Genomic DNA, 19,095 nt, shown 5'->3' with positions numbered 1-19,095 from the left:
TCTAAATTGCTTCATATTCCCCCACACCAATAAATATAATATTTACACCAATTTAATTTGAAATTCCTAATATTCCCCCTATAATTTTCAGAAATTACCCAATTCCCCCCTCAATCTTGTATACATAACAAAGTTGACACATATGTAATTATATATATAAAGCCAACATAGATATAGAAAGAAAGACATTGCACCACCCCATTTCTACTAAATATTAAAACCCAAAGGAAAATCATTCATTTAATCCATGTTCTTTCCTGCAAAAGAATTCTGGGTTTTCTTCGTTTAAAGCAGCTACCATAAAAGGTATGAAGCATTTCAAGTTTATATCTCTGTATATTCTGGTTGTTTATAGCTTTCTTTTCCTCAGTTTGGTTGATCATTGAATTAGACAAATGATGAAATGGGATTTTTATGAGTTTGAAATTGAGTTAATTTGTGTTTAATCATAGTTTTTTGAAATTTGATTTCTTTTCAGCAAGGAAACAATGCCTGGATTAGCGATGGATGCAAGGACTGGAGAAACTGGAGTTGAAGAACTCAACGATGGAGTTTCCACTGCTTTTAAAGATGGTTTTGTTGAAGAAAGTGCACTCAGTCGAAAGAGTCAACACAGTGATTCGGTTGATTTAGCCATTGATGGGGTAATGGAAGCCTCCATTGAGCAGCTTTACCACAATGTCTACGAGATGGAAAGCTCTGAACAATCTCCTTCGGTGACCTGTTACGGATCATACGGTGAGGAATCGAGGATCGATTCCGAATTGCGCCATCTCGTCGGGGATTTCGGCGACGGTGAAATGACAAAGGAGGTGGTTGCAGAGAGGAAAGAAGAGGAAAGTGTTTGTGACTTGGCCTCTAAGAAACAACAAAATGGGTCTGGTGAGAAAAAGATTGTGAAGAAGAAGAAGAAGGGGCAAACTCGAGCTGTTAAGCATCGGTTGCAATCGGATTCCGAAGCACTGGAAAAATCGAGTCCCAAGAGCAAATCTTCTCAAGAGAAAAATCCAGTTGAAAAGGAGAATAATGCTAGAAAAGTAAACGCAGCTTCCTCTTTGGGGAAAAAAGGAATTTTGCTTTAAATGGTGCAAAGTTTCAGGATGGGACTGGGGATTCTCTTGACGATGAATTGGAGAATCCGGACTTAGGGCTGTTTCTGCTAAAACAGTCAAGGGATATGATGTCTTCGGGTGAAAATCCGAAGAGGGCGATTGATTTGGCATTTCGAGCAACAAAATCATTTGAGAAATGTGCTGATGGCAAACCGAGTCTCGAGCTCGTAATGTCTTTGCATGTTCTGGCTGCATTGTACTGCAACTTAGGCCAATACAACGAGGCGATTCCGGTTCTTGAGCGCTCGATTGAGATTTCAGTGATTGAGGATGGCCAGACTCATGCACTTGCTAAATTTGCTGGATGCATGCAACTAGGTGATACATATGCAATGCTGGGTCAAATTGAGAATTCAATATTGTGCTATACAGCAGGTTTGGAGATTCAAAGACAAGTTCTGGGAGAAACCGATCATCGAGTCGGTGAGACATGTCGATATGTAGCTGAAGCACATGTCCAAGCACTGCAATTTGATGAGGCTGAGAAGATTTGTCAAATGGCTCTTGACATCCATAGGGAGAATGGTGCGCCTGCTTCAATTGAAGAAGCTGCCGACAGAAGACTCATGGGACTCATCTGTGACTCGAAAGGAGACTACGAATCAGCACTCGAGCACTACGTTTTAGCTAGCATGTCCATGGCAGCCAATGGACATGAACTGGATGTGGCTTCAATTGATTGCAGCATTGGAGATGCATATTTATCATTGGCTCGGTACGACGAGGCTGTTTTGGCCTATCAGAAAGCACTCACAGTGTATAAGTCTGCAAAAGGAGATAATCATCCAACAGTTGCTCTGGTTTTCGTTCGTTTGGCTGATTTGTACAACAAGATCGGAAAATTAAGGGATTCCAGAACTCATTGCGAAAACGCACTCCGGATATATGGAAAGCCAAACCCCGGAATCCCCTCTGAAGAGATTGCCAGTGGCCTCATCGACATTGCAGCTATATATCAATCCATGAATGAGCTAGATCAGGCACTGAAACTGCTTAAGAAGGCTTTAACCATTTTCAGTGAGGCCCCGGGGCAACAAAGTACGATTGCAGGCATTGAAGCACAGATGGGAGTCATGTATTACATGATGGGGAGCTACACTGATTCCTACAATACCTTCAAAAGTTCCATTTCAAAGTTTCGAGCTAGCGGAGAGAAGAAGTCCGCCTTGTTCGGGATTGCTCTGAATCAGATGGGGCTTGCCTGCGTTCAAAGATACTCGATAAATGAGGCAGCTGATCTATTCGAAGAAGCAAGGAGCATATTAGAGAAGGAATATGGTCCATATCACCCTGATACATTAGGGGTGTATAGCAATCTTGCTGGTACCTATGATGCAATGGGAAGGTAACCACCTTTACTTTCACTTTCCGGTGCTAATGGTCCGATTACAGACATGTAAAATGCTTTTGCAGATGTTGAGATTCGATATAGAACATTTCTTGTGTTTTTACAAGTTTAATTATATTTCACAGATTGGATGATGCCATTGACATCCTGGATTATGTGATTGACATCCGAGAAGAGAAGCTCGGAACAGCCAATCCAGATGTCATTGATGAGAAACGGAGGTTGGGGAGTTGTTGAAGGAAGCAGGCCGGGTTCGGAGCCGGAAATCAAGATCACTAGTGACCCTTCTTGACACCAGCACTAAGATAATCAAAGATGATGGTATTAAAGTATCATAATGTTTTTGATGTAAATATTAAAAAAAAACATGGTTTCAATATTTGTCTTGAAGGGTCAAAAGCAAATTATATGATTCAATCATTGATTATGGAATTGTTGAGATTCCTTTGTAACATTCTTATTTGTATGCTTCAATCTCTTACGTATGTAATAAAGAAATGGTGACATTTTGTTTTCTTATACTTCCACTGTTTTATTTTTCAATAGCTATCTATGTTACTCGAACTCTTATATGTTTATAGGATTCACAATCACATTCATGTCCCACACGTATTCGTTAATGAATATGAGACATAATTATCCTTCAAATACATGAAAAATACTTATGAAGAAATGAGTATGTATGCGTTGGTCGGATGCATACTCGAATTTGACACCGACCCGAGTCTTGGGTCACATCGGCTTATTGTTGGTAACCACTTATAGTTAGAATTTTCTTGATTGGGAATACCAATAGAGAAAGGAACTTGCAAAGGTAAGTTGCCTTTCAAGGCAGTAGTTGGTTTTGATGTTTATATGGATGAAAGTGAAAGAATTGACTAATCTGCCAATTTTGAAAGTAATTTATGAGCATCCTTAACCCTTTCCCTTTACTATAATCAATCAACCTTAGATTGCTGCATAATGCCAAAGAAAGAAATCATAAAATACTCAAAGTATTCGAGTTTTGTCTGACACGAAACACAGATGAAGTTATGATCCTTTAAATATATGAAAAATATTGAGCATGCTAATGTTAGATATATGCCGTCATTTGATACTCAATCTCGAATCCGAATAACATAAATCGAGACCGGCTTATGAAGAATTTCTCTATCAAATGGTTAAACTTGAGCATGCTTACACGGAACAAAAAGCCTAAGGCCAACTATATTTTACTATTTGAAGTATTTTACCTAATCTCTAAGCTAATATTGACAAGAGACAGCTCTCCTTAATGGTGGGTAAAAATGACCCATTGAGAATGCAATTCGAAGTTAAGTTGCACTAATTTTTCATTTTTTTCGACTATTTATATTTGAAACTTAAGCTTGACATGTATTATACATGAGCATGATAACTTTCTTAGCAGAATTATGTTACTCTAACTCAAGCCTGAAAATCTACATAGCCAGAGATTATGCTAAAGAACATGAACTGAAACATTTAGTAAAACAGTCAAAGCATCCAAGTTCTTGAAACTGTCTCGTCTACAAAACTCAGTTCAGAATTCAGATTATGATGTCAGCAAATCATAAGAAAAGAGGGTAAAACAGTTGAAGATTCAAAGCCTCATCTTTGCTGTGATGATGATCTTTAAGCTCATGTTCCTAGTAGAGCTTCCAGTGGAGTATGGTGGCCACATCTTTTACATAACAAAGATGGCAGTGAATAAAGTTATATGAAAGTATGCTTAAATGAGGAATTCATAGGTCAAAAGAGCCACCACTGCCACTGGAAGCGGTGGCGGTGGCAGCCCAGTGATATCTATCTCATAGATATATTTATTTATCGTAACAACTTATTAAGAAACAAGACATTAAGTACATTGTAATGATTTTTAAGGAACAAAGATGGTACAGTGATGGTGATGGAGATGGTGGTGTTTTCATACAGAGAGAGGGTTTGAAAGCTGAAACTCAAGACTCCATAGCTCAAAAGTTCCATTAATGAAATCGTAGTATCCGCCCTTGATAGCTAGCGTTTTCTTCACCAATCCGCCTCTTACAAATGGAGAACTCAGCAGGTTGCCAAGTGATACATTCACGGCTTCCTGAAGAAAAAAATGAAATTCACCCCATTAGTTGTTTAGCATAGCCAAATTGTGGATTTGCAATTGAAAGAATCAGCCGATGCTTGAATAGAAAAAACCCAGATCGGAAATCAAAACGGTGTGACCTTCAAGTCATTGAACCGTTTTCTTTCAGTTCAGTAAATCCCTGGTTCTTGGCAATGTACCAGAGTAAAAGGGCTATCGCTTCCCCATTGAGCCCGTGTGTTCTTGAACAGTTCTTGTTCGGTTCATTGAATCCCTAGTTCTTGAGAATGTGCCAGACTGAAAGAGCTATTAGTTCCTCATTGAACCTATGTGATCTTAAGCTGTTCCTCATTTACAATTTTATAATTTTGAATCTTGTATCTATCCTATTCCATTTTATAAAGATAACTGTATGAATCAACTACAATAATACTTGAATTTGAAGCCGAGATTTGAGGTGTTTACCTTCTCACAGTGTGCACATTGACCTCCAAAAGGCTCACTACCATGTTCAGCTCGCACCTTGGTCTTAGCAGGCATTCCAATCTTAACCCAATCTTCAATGAAATCACTGTAAAAAATCTCAATTGAATTAGACTAAATTTTACTTCATAATACCCATCATTTTTCTTAAACAATCTCAAGGCCTTCCGTCGGGGTGTTTCCGTCGTATGGGAAAGACATAAGCCCCTTGATTCCACCACGGGCACTATGCCCAATCACCACAATCTCTTGTACCTATATAAAAGATATTAAAACTTTCATTGGCATGAGATTGCCTCCTGTGATGTATTATCCGTTTTAACCCAAAATTCTTACAGAATACTTCACCTTGAGATGCAAAACTGCATATTCGATAGCGGATCCGATTCTGGCGTACTTAGTCTGCCATATAACATGGACAAAGAGTCAGCAACATGTTTCTAATACATCTATGAACTGAAAAATGAGAGGTAATATCAAAATATGTGTGTGTATATAAGCAGCTAAGAAAATTGGGTCTGAAAGGAACCTGATCATATGGTGGCACCATCCGGGCTGCATGTCCAGCACATGAGATGGGCAGACCCTGGAGTCTGAGCAGGCAACAACCATACACTGCAAGCATTTATTCAAACAGTTAGTAGACTCAAAACATATAAACTATCACCAAAGTTCAAACCGATTCGAACCCGGATTCGAACTCGACATTTTGTTATATATAATACACCTTCGGGCTTTGACCCTTGACAAGCTCACCATACAAAGCAGGATTCTTACTGCAAAAGAAGGAAGATTTGCAAGGGATTCAATAAAACCGAAAGAAAAATTGATGAAAATAGATGGGGTGATGAGTGAATTACTCATATTTTTCTTTCTTGGAAGTAAATGAATCCTTCTTTCAATCTCTCGACGGAAGCATTCGGTACCCCATCAGCTGATAGTGTAGTGTTTAACGAGGCTGTTATTCCATCAACTCTAGCTCCTGCTTCACCTTTCTCCCTACAATCAAATGTTCAAATTCGTAGACATTTCAATGTCTACTGAGAACTGGTAGCAGGTTTAGAGAGAGAATTTCCTCTCCCTTCTTTCTAGTGATTTCTCTTGGTTCCGTTTCTGTTTCTTCCTTGTTGAGGCATGGAGTTCAGGTCTATGAGGTCCCCGGTGGACATCAAAACGGTTATGGTTAAACGGTTGTGTCATGTTATTAGGACATGGTAGAGAGTATCTTTTCCGGTGTCACTTTTGTTCTTCATCTTTTGAGGGAAGAGATGACGGTAAAAGTAATTATGTTTGCATTTGGTGTTACTTATTTGATCCATGTTTTGGGCAGGATTTCCTTAAAATGCGAAGGTGCCGAAACTGGTTAGAGAGAGGTGAAGTTGATAACAGGAGGCTCCAGTGGATGTTTCAGTTTGCTAGATATTCAAAGGGAAGAAAGGCGGAACTTATGAAGGAGACTGAGTGCTGGAAGTTCTACTATAAATGTAACATCCCAAATCAGGGATAGTGACTAAAATGTGAATTTTTAAAGATTTGTGTTCAATTTTGAAATAAGTTAAAAGTTCAGAGACTTAATTGGAGAATTTTGATGTTGGATTTAATAATAAAGTTTGAAAGTAATAAAGGTATTATGGTCCTTTCTAAGAGAAGATTTTTATTCTCTCTTTTTAAGGGATATTACATGTGGAAATGGAGGAATGAAAAGGAAAAGTCTAGAAAAATGCAAGCTTCTTCTCCTCCTCCTCCTGTGTCTCCATAGCTAAGGTAAGTTGATTTCAAGCTGGTTAATTTTTTCGTTTTAAAGTTGGGTTTAATTCTTGGAGTGATAGAAAAGCTTAAGGAAAGCTTCAGAGTGCTTAAAACTCAAAGAGGATTAAGTTATGTAAGATTGAAGGTAAATAGTTTTTAAAGGAATTATTGAGATAGAGTTAATAAATAAGTTTTGAAGTGAAATTTGACTTGTCAAGGATCTAACTAAGAAATTCGGAGTGTTAGAAACAAATTTAGAACATGTTGATTTATTGGCTTGATTATTGAATTCAAGTGTGTATGTAGGATACTAGAGATTGGGATGAATTTAAGTGATATAAGTTGATTTGAATAAGTATAGTTAAGTCTTAAGGGTTAAAAGGAGGTTATGGAAGCAAAATTGAGTTTGGTATGATTTTCGGGTTTAAAAAGGAAAATATGGGCAAGGGGTATTGGTACTGCTTCATCAGGTACAGATACCTCAAAAGTAAAATAACGAAGGCATTCAAAGGGTATCGATACCTGGGAAGGTGGTACCGATACCATAGGTAGCGATACCATAAGGGAGGTATCGATACCAGGGAAATATCGAATGTAATTTCGGTACTGATACCCATCTTGGTACCGATACCTCAGCTAGGGTAGTATCGATACCCTATAGTGGGTACCAATACCTCTTCAAAGGGAAAATGAAAATAGACTTCCTTTTGTTTAAGAATTGAAGGATCAGAGTATGATATTTGGAATACTGATATGTATAAATGTATGATTGTGTAGATATCGATCGAGAGAAACGTTGACTAGTGAGGCCAGGTGAGTGTATATTAATTATTATATGATGATGAATGGAAATAAGACTTGCGATAAGTCTATTTCATATATTAGAATACATGAATTAATGATTATAAGCATGTGTTTGATATAAGTATATGTGATATATGCTATTGTGTATGTTATATGATTGTTGTGAATACATGTTATGTGAGGATGATATAAACCATGTGATATTGAACTATGTGACTATGTATAAATGGTATAAGTTATATGATTTTTAAGGCATGTGAATACATGTTTATGAGATAAATTAGGTAATAATATGAGAATATGATAAAAGTGAATTCATGAGAATTAATATGAGCTAGATAAGCAAATGTAAGGATATATAAATAATAGGAACCTGAGTTGGACAAGTATATAGTTGTGTGATCATTTATGTGAATTAGTATAATAGAATTTTAGGAGTAAATGAGAAGTGAGATAAGCTAAATAAGATTGACCTATCGAAGGATATGAGAATAGTATATCAATTAGGAGACTTGAAATAAATGATGATACAAACATATAAGATAAGCTATAAGCGAAATATTCATGTGCTTAAATAAAATTATCACATATAGATTATATGAAATGGAACTAAGTAAATAGATTAGATTAATATATATAAATGAAATAATAGAAGTGATATGTGTTTATAAGTATGACATAGGTTACATGATATAGATGAACATTAGAGAATGAATCATAAGTTATATGAGATGACATAAGTTATTAGATACATATATATATGCTATTAAACAGAATATATGTGATTATGAGGAGAAGAATATAAACCATGAGAATACAAGTATAGGTAAAATGATATATGTATATATATATGACTATGAGTTATAAGTATGTTGAGAATACATATATGAAATGAAATGAGTTATATATTTATGTGATGAAATGGTGGACTACCTGAACATGTGAATATATGTCTATGAGAAGACATAAGATTAAGATATAAGAAATGTGACAAGAAATGTGAAATGACATGAAAGTTGATATAAATAATGTAAAGGATCTATGTGACTGTTTGTATATGTGATCCAAGTTATGTGACATAAGCTACGTGAAATGTGAAAGTGAATTATGTGTTTATGTGAATATGTGAAATGATATAAATGATAATGCCCATGTTATGTGTCATGAGAGCTAGGTGTATAGTTGGCATGCCAAGAGTCGAGGGTTCTACGTGGTCCTTCGGGATATATATGTATCATTTGGAACATTCATAGGGTCTTTTGAGACACATATTTGGTCCATTGGAATATGTATATGGTTCTTAAGAAATGGTCCTTTGGGACATATATGTTACATGTGGTCATTCGGGAAATTTTTACATGGTCATTCGGGACAAAGTCTAAGTGCCCATAGTGGGAATTATATGAGCTGTGGTGGAAACATAGTGCACAACCTCTATGTACTCACATACCTTAAGTTCTAAGTAATATACATGGGCAAATAAAAGATATTATAAATAAACTTGATATGATAATGCGTTGAATTTTATGTGAAGTGGTATATGTGATATATGATGTGCATGACTATAGTTGTCATATGAATGGTTATATGATATTTGTATTAAGTTAATATTTGAAATATGTTACAGAAACATGTATGATGATATGTACATATTTGGTTAACAAGGTTAGGTACAAGAGCTCATAACTAAGAAATATGATGGTTAATCATATGAATAATGATAAGAATAATAATAAGAATAATGAAATGATATGTATATGTATGTGTTTATGTTTATGTTTTGATGGATAATGCATTCTATAGTTTATGAGGATCATATGAAATTTGCATAGTAGGAACTAGTAATGATATGTCATAATACATTTATTTATGCCTCACTAAGTCATCGACTTGGCATGTGAGTGTTTCACACGTAGGTTTCAAGAAGCAATAAGAGGAGTAAAGCAAGGGTAGGCAATGCAAGACAGGTCAGCTTCTACTTCCCGATTATCAGATCAGAAAAGTCTTTTATTAATATGTATTTTGTGAAACTATAGTTGGCATGTAAGATAAACGATTTGAATTGTATATGCTCTGATAAGTTTGTAAACTTTTCTTTTGAAATAATATGAAGTTTTCTTATAGCAGGAAATTTTCATTATTTTAAAAAAGTAAAGGTTTTGAAATTTGATGTGACACCTCAGACTCGAATCAGGATCAGATACGGGTTGGGGGTGTTACAATTAATGGTATCAAAGCTAAGATTTAGCTGATTCTAGGCTTAAACTGAAATTAAACGAGTTTTAACATGGTATACATGGCAACATAAAGTGAAAATTTCTGATCTGATAGTGTAAGGAGTGTACCGTCTTACTAATAGAATTAGACTGATACGTTATAATAGAAGTATGATAATAAGAGTTTCGAAAGAAGTGAGAGGTGATAGACCTGATGGTGGTAGCAATTTACCTGCCCTAACTAGGCAGGATGAAGAGCGGACACCTCAGGAAGTGCCTCGTAAGATCAAAGGTGGATTTCAGAAAGTTAAAATCATGTTAGAATAGCGTTAGAGGGTTTTTGTAACACCCCAACCCATATCCGACCCGAATACGAGTCCGAGATGTCATATTGACTTTTAAAAATGATATTGTTAAAAAATATTAGAACATTTGAACTCTTTTTAAGAAAAATACGATAATATATTGTTGAATCATGTTTGTTATAACCAATTTAAGAAAATATACGTTTTATGAACAGTAAAATACGGTATGAACAATGAACATTACCCAAATGTTAAAATTTTCTAGAATGTCAGAGGGGAACTGATTCCGCTTCTACAGGGAACCGATACCCTGCTACAGTACTGCTTCATGTCTGCTTTTTGTGAGTACTATAAATGGGTGCGTATATATGTGCAAGTATACACAATCGAACAAGTAATACAATGATAAGTTGAGTATCATCTCCATAGGGAATAGGGGAAATCAAATAGGTTTGTCAAGGCACTTTACTTTTTCACCTCAGTAAAATTAGTGATGGTATGTACAAATGAGAATGTTGTGGCAAAATGGAATGACTGATGTGAAAATGGAATGGTGGTAGTGTAGTCGCAATTGAATATGTCGTGGCAAGTTGGATGAAATGTCGTGGCAAATTCAATTTTGATAAGTGCAAACAAATGGAAATGTCAAGGCAAAATAAAATATAAATATACGACTTGATTTATAGGACTTTAGCCTTCTCACACGACAAGCTGCTATGGGAATGAGTGATAGGAGTCACTAGGAAAATCTAAATCTATTTCTCCGAATGATATTTATTTTATGCCTAGCCTGCCTGACAGAGTCTACTAAGGTTCCCTATGCTATCTCTAGTAAGGGAATCGATAGATTAAAGATGCCCTGGCATAACCAATTGGCGAAAACCCCTGCAGTGAACCTATTAGTCCAGATAACAGGATATGTCTCGGCAATACCTTTTCGTGGCAGCATTAACATCTAACCTATCATTTTTGCACAACTCCTTTTAGTCGAATGAACTCCTAACCTTATCTCTAAGGTGGATTAGGCCTAGTTACTACCTAGAACCCCTTGCTTATGTAGTTCCTCCCTAGTTTCTCTTGAACACTAAGGATAATTTGCCAAGGCATTTTCTCGAACCCTCAAGACCTCCCAAAGAAAGGCTACTCTCGTAGCTCCTACAACCTTAAGGCATTAAGTTTCATAAACAAAACAAGTTAAAGCATAGAAAAGCAACCATTCATTGAAATATAAACTTAAACATCCAAGCGAACTCCCACCAAATAGGATTAGTTCATGGTGGGGTTCAAAATAAACAAGCACAAAGAAAGTTTCATCCGTTCCTTACAACCCAATAACAAAATATGAAAGCAAAAAAAAAAAAATGGGAGGAGAAAAAGCCTTCGACGTGCACTGCCTAATGCTTGCCTTGGCCACAAAAAATGCTCCCAGTGAACTGGCTCCTCTCGGATGCTCAGGACACCATTCCCTCAAGCTTGTCTTGAAGAAATGCCACAACAAGTAGGATTGACAGAGAAAGATGAGACATTTTCTCTTTAACTTTTTAAGCTCAAATCTGGGTGGAACCAAAGTCTTCAACAATGTGGCTTCATCCTCTATTTATAGGGGAAAACTAATCCTAGGACTTGGTGTTGACTTTCCTAAAAAACCCCAAAACCATGGTTAAGTTACTTGGGAGTCGGGCAGAACAGGCTATAATACAGCCTGGGTAGCTGGTTGAGTGACCGACATAATCCCGTTGTAGGCACCCTAGGACAGATAGGATCTGCAGGGTCAGGCGGCGTCATCAGTAGAACCGGCGGTTGTAGTATCGGTCCCTCCAGGCGGATCTTTGAGGTGGATTCCTCGGGCAGAGCTCTCGGTAAGTCGAAGACAGCTGGCTTCAAGAATATCTTCTAGCACTTTAAGCGCTATCGAAATGCCAGTCGAACTTGGCAATTTCATTTTGCTCATCAATCACCTTATGTCACGGTATTTTCTTTCCTTTTCTCATTGCTTTCAATTCCTACACATCATCAAACAAGCACCCTTCCCATAAGGTAGCACCGCTTTAAAAAATAAAATGTCACGGCAAACTGAATTCCACCACAGGTAACTAAATGCTTCTAAATGCATCTACATGGTCCTACATGAGCTATTATACACTCAATAATTTAAGTGAAAATGTCCCAAAATATGACCTTTTACGGAGTTATCACACCCCAAACTTAAGCTATTTCTTGTCCTCAGCAATGGATAGTAATAAGCAAAACAAAAATACCATGACAAGTTCAAAAGAAAAATAGTTTATGGGATAAAATTTCAGCCCTTAGCGCACATGGCTTCAACATGCTAGACTAGGTTGAGAAATCTAGTATTGTTCCCTGGGGCAATATTCTTTATGTGGGTGTGTGCGTGTTTGTATCCAGTCCATGCTTAACAAACTTAAAAAAATTTTAAGCAAGCTTTCTTAATTTGCCATGATATTTATAAATTTTTACTCCCACCTTGTTTTCTTTCCTTTATTTCTACTACGAGGGGAGTCAGCCTATCACTTTACCATCCCACACTCTAGATGAAAGGGAGCATACCTTCCACCCCCGAGCTAGTAAGGTAGAGTCATCCCGTGACTACTTTCATTCACTCATATGCCCTAGCATAGCGGAGTGTCCCTCTACATATATGCCGAGGCATTTATTCACAACTTTATCATCATTCATTCATCTCATTTTTTTACAGGAGTTTTCATCATTCAAATTTTTATGCCACGACATTTTAAGAATTCTCTTATAAAAAAATTTCTAAGTTTCTCAAACATTGAAAACTTACACTCGTGTTTTCAAGGATTTCAAAGAAACAAGTCCTAGAGTTGGTTAAATCATCCTCAACTAGTCATGTACATTTTATCCTTGCCATCAGGAATTCATCATCATAGGGCATCCTTAACTAATTCCAGAAAACTATTTAAACACCTACTAATGTCATGGCATATTTATTTTACTTAATACTATCATGCAATGATATGAGAACTATACTTCCCCCAAACTTGGGAGAAGCATTGTCCTCAATGCTTGCTAAGACTAAGGAAAATAAATACATGCTATGAATGCAATGCAATGCAAGGTACCTTGACTTAAACGGGTGGTGGTGCAGCGGTCGCGCGATGAGTGCGCTTTTTTAGTTTGGCGGGATTGGAGTGTTCGGAGTCAGAAGTGGGTACGACCGGAGGAGTACTGGGGCTCCTCACGTTTAGATATCTTTTTCAGGTGGCATCGGCTCCTACGCAAAGGTGCTTGCCGTGGCTTCTCGGATTGGGACTCCTCTTTTGACTCGGTGGGCTGCGGTACTTCGGGGTGCTCTTCTTCCATTAGGGTAGCAGGTTGCGGCATATCAGAATGTTCTTCCGCCAGGGGTTCAACAAATTGTGGGGATTCCGGGCGATGAGTGAGTGAAATCTCGTCGAACTGCTCCTCAGTAACTTTCTTTTTACAGCATAAAGCAGTGATGAGATTAGGAAATACCAGGGCACTTGCAGATCGCTTCAGGCATAAATGGGCTTGCTCTATAATGATTTTTCCCACATCAATGGGGCGACCGAATATGATGGAGTGCAGTAAAAGCATCCGCTGGCAAGACACGGTGGTGTTGTGGAAAGTGGGCAAAAGTTTGTGCTTCATAAAATGGTTCCACAACTTCACTTGCGGGAGCAGCTTCTCTAGGTCCACGGTCCTGCGACTCAGTTGTTGGCCATTTCATTAGGTGTTGGGAAGACAGAGGTCTTCTAGAATGCCTTGGTATGTTTTGTTGTCTGCATCTTGCGCGAAAGTGGCATGGCGATCTTCCAGAACCTACAATTTAAAATACCGATTAATATCAGTATTAGTGAATCAAATTGAAATGACGCGAACCATGACGACATACTGGTTTGGCTCAGAGATGTTAGAGTAAAACTCCTTTACTATCGATGTGTTAACAGTGGCTGGATGCTTTGCAAATTTGTGCCACTTGTGCTTGTTAACCACATCAAACACCTCACTTCCAAATGCAGCATCCTCCTCCTCAGAGAAGACAAATCCCAACTCGAAAAAGACTCACCAGTTTTTAATGGTTTGGAACCCAGTCCTTGGCTGCATCGTCCACAAAATATGGTGGTCCAGAAGGAGAGGGCCGTGATCAGACCATTGTTCAAAGAGAAAACAAAGAAAAGTTGAAAAAGCTTGGAGTTTTTTGGCGGTTATGGTGGGTTCGACAAAGGATGGAAGAAGATGATGAAAGAAAAAGAAAAAAAAATTAAAGTGAAGGAAAATAAGAAGATAAGAACAAAATAGAGATTTTGTGGGTGATAAAAAAGTGAAATGGTGGGGTCTAGGCGGGAAGAAAACAAAAAGAAAGAGTAAAAATTTTAATCCTAAGTAAGAGTGAAAAGTGAAAAAGTTTCCCTTCTTTTACTATTCAAGTTTGCCGGCTAAATTTTCACAAGCTTCCACCATACACCGCACGTGCTAGCCATGTGGAATACCTCTTGCAGCAAAAATAATATAAAAGAAATTGATTAAAAATAAGAAAGACTAAAATAACGGCAAAGTAAAAATTATTTATGCACATGAGTAAGTTGAAAATGTCATGGCATCCTTAAGATGCTGGACCAATATCGACGTCATGCAAGAGAAGCGCCAACTTGTCACGCAATGGTGGGACTCCTTGGTAAGCCTTTAGGTACTGGCCATTGACTTTAAAGATGGACCTATCGTCCATGTTCTTAATATCAACAGCACCGTATGGGTAAACATGGTGGACTTCAAATGGTCCCGACCACCGTGACTTTAATTTGCCTGGGAAGAGTTTAAGCCTAGAGTTAAACAACAGTACTTTCTGGCCCTCATGAAAATACCTTGGTAAAAACATTTTGTCATGCCACTTATTGGTCTTCTCTTTATAGAGCTTGGCATTTTCATATGCTTGAGCTCGAAACTCCTCTATTTCATTTAGATCGAGCAGTCGTTTTTCCCAAGCAAGTTGCGCATCAAAGTTGAGCTTCTTTATCACCTAATATGCCTTGTGTTCCAACTCAACTGGTAGGTGGCAGGCTTTTCCATATACCATCTTGAAGGGAGACATTCCCAAAGGTGTTTTGAATGACGTCCGGTATGCCTAAAGTGCTTTATCGAGTTTTGGGGACCAGTCTTTCATTTGTGGGTTCACCACCTTTTCCAAGATTTGCTTGATTTCACGGTTGGACACTTCAGCTTGCCCATTTGTTTGCGGGTGATATTTCATGGCAATCTTATGTCACACTCTGTATTTCTGTAATGCCTTGGCAATTAGCTTGTTATCAAAGTGGGTGCCTTCGTCTCTGATAATGTCCCTTGGTGCTCCAAATCGAGTGAAGATGTTTTTGTGAAGAAACTTGAGCACCGTCTTTGAGTCATTCCTTGGTGTGGCAATCGTTTCTACCCACTTAGAAACATAGTCCACCGTAAGCAAGATATATAAATCTCCAAAGGAATATGGGAATGGTCCCATGAAATCAATGCCCCAAACATCGAATAACTATATCTCCAAAATATTTTGCAGCGACAATTTGTGTCATCTGGAAATGTTTCCAGTGCGCTAGCATCTGTCACACGCTTTGCAAAATGCATGGGCATCCTTAAATAGTGATGACTAATAGAAGCCTGATTGGAGGACCTTTGCAGCAGTTCTCGTACCTTCAAAATGCCCTACGCAGGGTGTTGTGTGGCAATGGTGTAAGATATCGTGTTGTTCTTCTTCGGGGACACACCGTTGAATCATTTGATCGGCACATTGCTTGAACAAGTACGACTCGTCCCAAAAATAAAACTTGGCATCATGCAAAAACCTCGTTTTGCCCTGGCTGTTCAGTTCATAAGAAAAAACACCACTAACAAGAAAATTAACAAGGTCAGCGTACCACGAAATTACCTTGGCATATAAAATTTTCTCGTCAGGGAATTCTTCTTTAATATCAAAGATGTCATGGCATTCTGAAACGTTCTCTAGCCTAGATAAATGGTCTGCAACCTAGTTTTCAGTAACTTTCCTATCAATGACCTCTAAGTTGAACTCTTACAGCAGTAATATCCACCTAATAAGTCTAGGCTTGGCATCTTTCTTATTCACTAAGTATTTTATAGCAGAATGATCAGTGTGAACTATGACTTTGGTGCCTATCAAGTATGGCCTAAACTTGTCAAATGCAAATACCACAGCAAGTAATTCTTTCTCAGTGGTAGTGTAGTTTAATTGTGCCTCATTCAAGGTACGGTTAGCATAATATATAACATGAAAGATTTTACCTCTATGCTGCCCAAGCACAGCTCCCACAACAAAATCACTTGCATCACACATGGTATTTCTGATCAAACACGAACGGTTGGTTCTATTGTAGCAGGGTGCACAAGGGCTTGGATATTGTGTAGAAGTCCTTGATAAATCGTCTATAAAATCCAGCATGTCCAAGGAAGCTCCGTATACCCTTGATAGAAGTTGGTGGGGGTAGCTTCTCGATCACCTCGATCTTAGCATTGTCTACTTCAATGCCCTTTGAAGAAATCTTATGGCCTAGAATAATGCCCTCGGTTACCATGAAGTGGCATTTTTCCCAGTTCAGCACTAGATCAACCGCCTCACATCACTTCAGCACTTTTGCGAAATTGCCAAGGCATTTTTTAAAGTCATCTCTGGAAACATAAAAATGGTCCATAAAAATTTCCAGAAAATCCTCAACCATGTCTGAGAATATGGCTTGCATGAAGCGCTAAAAAGTTGTCGGGGAATTACAGAGTCCAAAAGACATTCTTCGAAACGCATATGTGCCATAGGGACATGTGAATGTTATATTTTCCTGGTCCTTTGGTGCGATGGCAATTTGGTTATACCCCGAGTAACCGTCCAAGAAATAGTAAAATGCCCTGCCAGCAAGTCGATCCAGCATCTGACTGATAAACGGCAAAGGGAAATGATCCTTCTTGGTGGCCTTGTTGAGCTTGCGGTAGTCCATGCAGATTCATTATATGGTGACTGTGCGCGTAGGTAATAATTCATTGTCTTCACTTGTCACCACGGTCATGCCTCCCTTCTTTGGTACACATTGAACGAGACTCATCCATGAACTATCCGAGATGGGGTATATTACTCCAACGTCAAGCCATTTGAGAATCTGTTTCATCACAACTTTCTTCATGATTGGGTTCAATCTTCGCTATGGATCTATGGATTTTCCATGGTATTCTTCCAGCAGGATCTTGTGAATGCAGATAGTTGGACTTATTCCCTTCAGATCTACCATCGTCTATCCCAACGCTTTCTTATGCTATGACAAAACACTTAACAAACTCGATTCTTGGTTAGGAGTAAGAGCAGATGAAATAATCACAGGCAAAGTTTCGTTACTACCCAGATAAGCATATTTAAGATGTTGTGACAAATTCTTAAGTTCTAGGGTAAGTGCATGTTGTAATGAGGGCTTAGGAGGAACAAACTCTTCAAAATTCAAAGGTTCAAAGCGCGTACCTGGGCTAGTTTTGAGGAAGCTAACCTGATGTTCCTTAGTAGAAAATTCATTAGGCTCTTCCGCCTTTAAGTCTTCGAATAGCCTCTCATCAGGTTCCAGCTGAATGAAATTGTCTTGGCAAAATTGAGATATTTCTTCTGCAATTGATGTATCTACTTCAAAAATACTCTGGTATTCTTCAGAGTCATCCATGTACTTGAGCGATCGGAAGACATTCACAGTGACTTGTTGATCAGCCACTCACATGGTCAGCTCACCCCTCTCACAGTCGATGAGAATACGACCGGTAGCTAGGAAGGGTCTTCCCAAGATGATGGGTGTTGTGGCGTCATCCTCACAGTCCAGAATCAAAAAATCAACAAGAAAAACAAAATTTTCAACCCGCACGATGACATCTTCAATTCGCCCTTCAAGACGCACATGTGAACGATCAACTAATTGCAAGATGACAGATGTGGGTCTCGCATTTCCTATCCCAAGCTTCATGAAAATTGACTTAGGCATCAAGTTTACACTTGAGCCAAGGTCACATAGTGTCTTCCCAACAAATTTATCTTATATCGAACATGGGATGATAAAGCTGCCTGAATCATGTCTCTTTGGTGGCAGCTTACTTAATGAAGAGCGAAATTCTTTTACCTTGGCAATTGTCTCATACTGATCCATTTTTCTCTTCTTGGTAACAATTTCTTTGAGGAATTTAGCATATGTTGGCATTTTTTCCGTATCCTCCAAAAAAGGAACATTGATTTGAAGTTGACTCAGAATGTCAACAAATTTTTTGAATTGAATATCCTCGTTATGCTTCTTCAGTCTTTGCGGAAAATGAGGTGGGGGTCTAACTTCTTATACTGACGGGGTGCGAACATAAGTTGCCTTGCCATTTTTATTTGACCCCTCAGTTTCTTTACTTGACGAATCCTCAGCCTTGTCCTCTTCCACTGGTACTTCTTCTTGCACTTCTTGATCAGCTTTCATGGTTACAGGGGGTAAATCATCCTTCGGTCTTCCCCCAAACTTATCTTCAACATTAATTTGTGTACCACTTTAAAGAGTTAGCACACTGAAGTTCTCCTTGCCATGAGGTTTGGTGACTTTAGTGTCACTCCGCAAATGTCTTGGTTTGGGTTCTTGTAATTTCGCGGTAATTTGACCAACCTGACTCTCCAGCGCCCTCAATGACGAACTATGGCTTTGAAGCAGGGCTCCTTGATTTTTGATGGAGGTCGCATGATCTTGCAGCATTATCTTTGTTGTTGCAATGAACTCTTACATTGTGGCTTCCAACGAACTGGTATTTGATGAAGATGGCCATCCCTTGTTAGAACTATGCCAAGGCATATTCATTTGAAATCCCTGGGAGTCATTGAAATTCTGCTGCCAAGCTGGTTGATGAGCATTATTGTTTCCTTGATTTTCCCATGAAAAGTTTGGATGTTGACGTCATCCAGGATTATATGTGTTGGAATAGGGGTTATTGATCTTGCAGT

General features: G+C 38.2%; 2 protein-coding genes and 1 pseudogene across 3 annotated transcripts; 1 reads left to right on the top strand and 2 right to left on the bottom strand.

Annotated features, from left to right (window-relative positions):
* Positions 1–261: 261 nt before the first annotated feature.
* Positions 262–2,823, top strand: LOC120157308 (protein KINESIN LIGHT CHAIN-RELATED 2-like). The gene is given in 5 exon segments (XM_039168482.1): positions 262–291; positions 482–1,079; positions 1,082–2,457; positions 2,586–2,683; positions 2,686–2,823. Coding segments are annotated over 4 exon segments (2,178 nt in total). The 5' UTR covers positions 262–291; positions 482–488; the 3' UTR covers positions 2,799–2,823.
* A 1,549-nt stretch (positions 2,824–4,372) lies between these two features.
* Positions 4,373–5,425, bottom strand: LOC120157309 (carbonic anhydrase, chloroplastic-like). 2 transcript variants are annotated; one of them, XR_005519126.1, is made up of 3 exons: positions 5,369–5,425; positions 5,003–5,275; positions 4,373–4,552 (listed from the first exon to the last, which is right to left on the bottom strand). XR_005519126.1 is itself a non-coding variant. In XM_039168483.1 (2 exons), exons 1-2 carry the CDS (start codon positions 5,075–5,077, stop codon positions 4,388–4,390), a joined length of 240 nt encoding a protein of 79 aa, XP_039024414.1. In that variant the 5' UTR covers positions 5,078–5,329; the 3' UTR covers positions 4,373–4,387. The 2 variants fall into 2 exon arrangements, 1 of the variants encoding a protein (XP_039024414.1); XM_039168483.1 differs by lacking the exon at positions 5,369–5,425 and having other exon boundaries at positions 5,003–5,329.
* Positions 5,426–5,469: 44 nt separating this feature from the next.
* On the bottom strand, positions 5,470–13,694 carry LOC120157296 (annotated as a pseudogene).
* Between the last annotated feature and the right edge of the window lie 5,401 nt (positions 13,695–19,095).

The sequence above is a fragment of the Hibiscus syriacus genome, unplaced genomic scaffold (genome assembly GCF_006381635.1).
Source record: "Hibiscus syriacus cultivar Baekdansim isolate YM2019G1 unplaced genomic scaffold, ASM638163v2 tig00111239_pilon, whole genome shotgun sequence".
Classification (NCBI taxonomy): domain Eukaryota; kingdom Viridiplantae; phylum Streptophyta; class Magnoliopsida; order Malvales; family Malvaceae; genus Hibiscus; species Hibiscus syriacus.
This window is presented reverse-complemented; position numbering and strand designations above follow the sequence as displayed.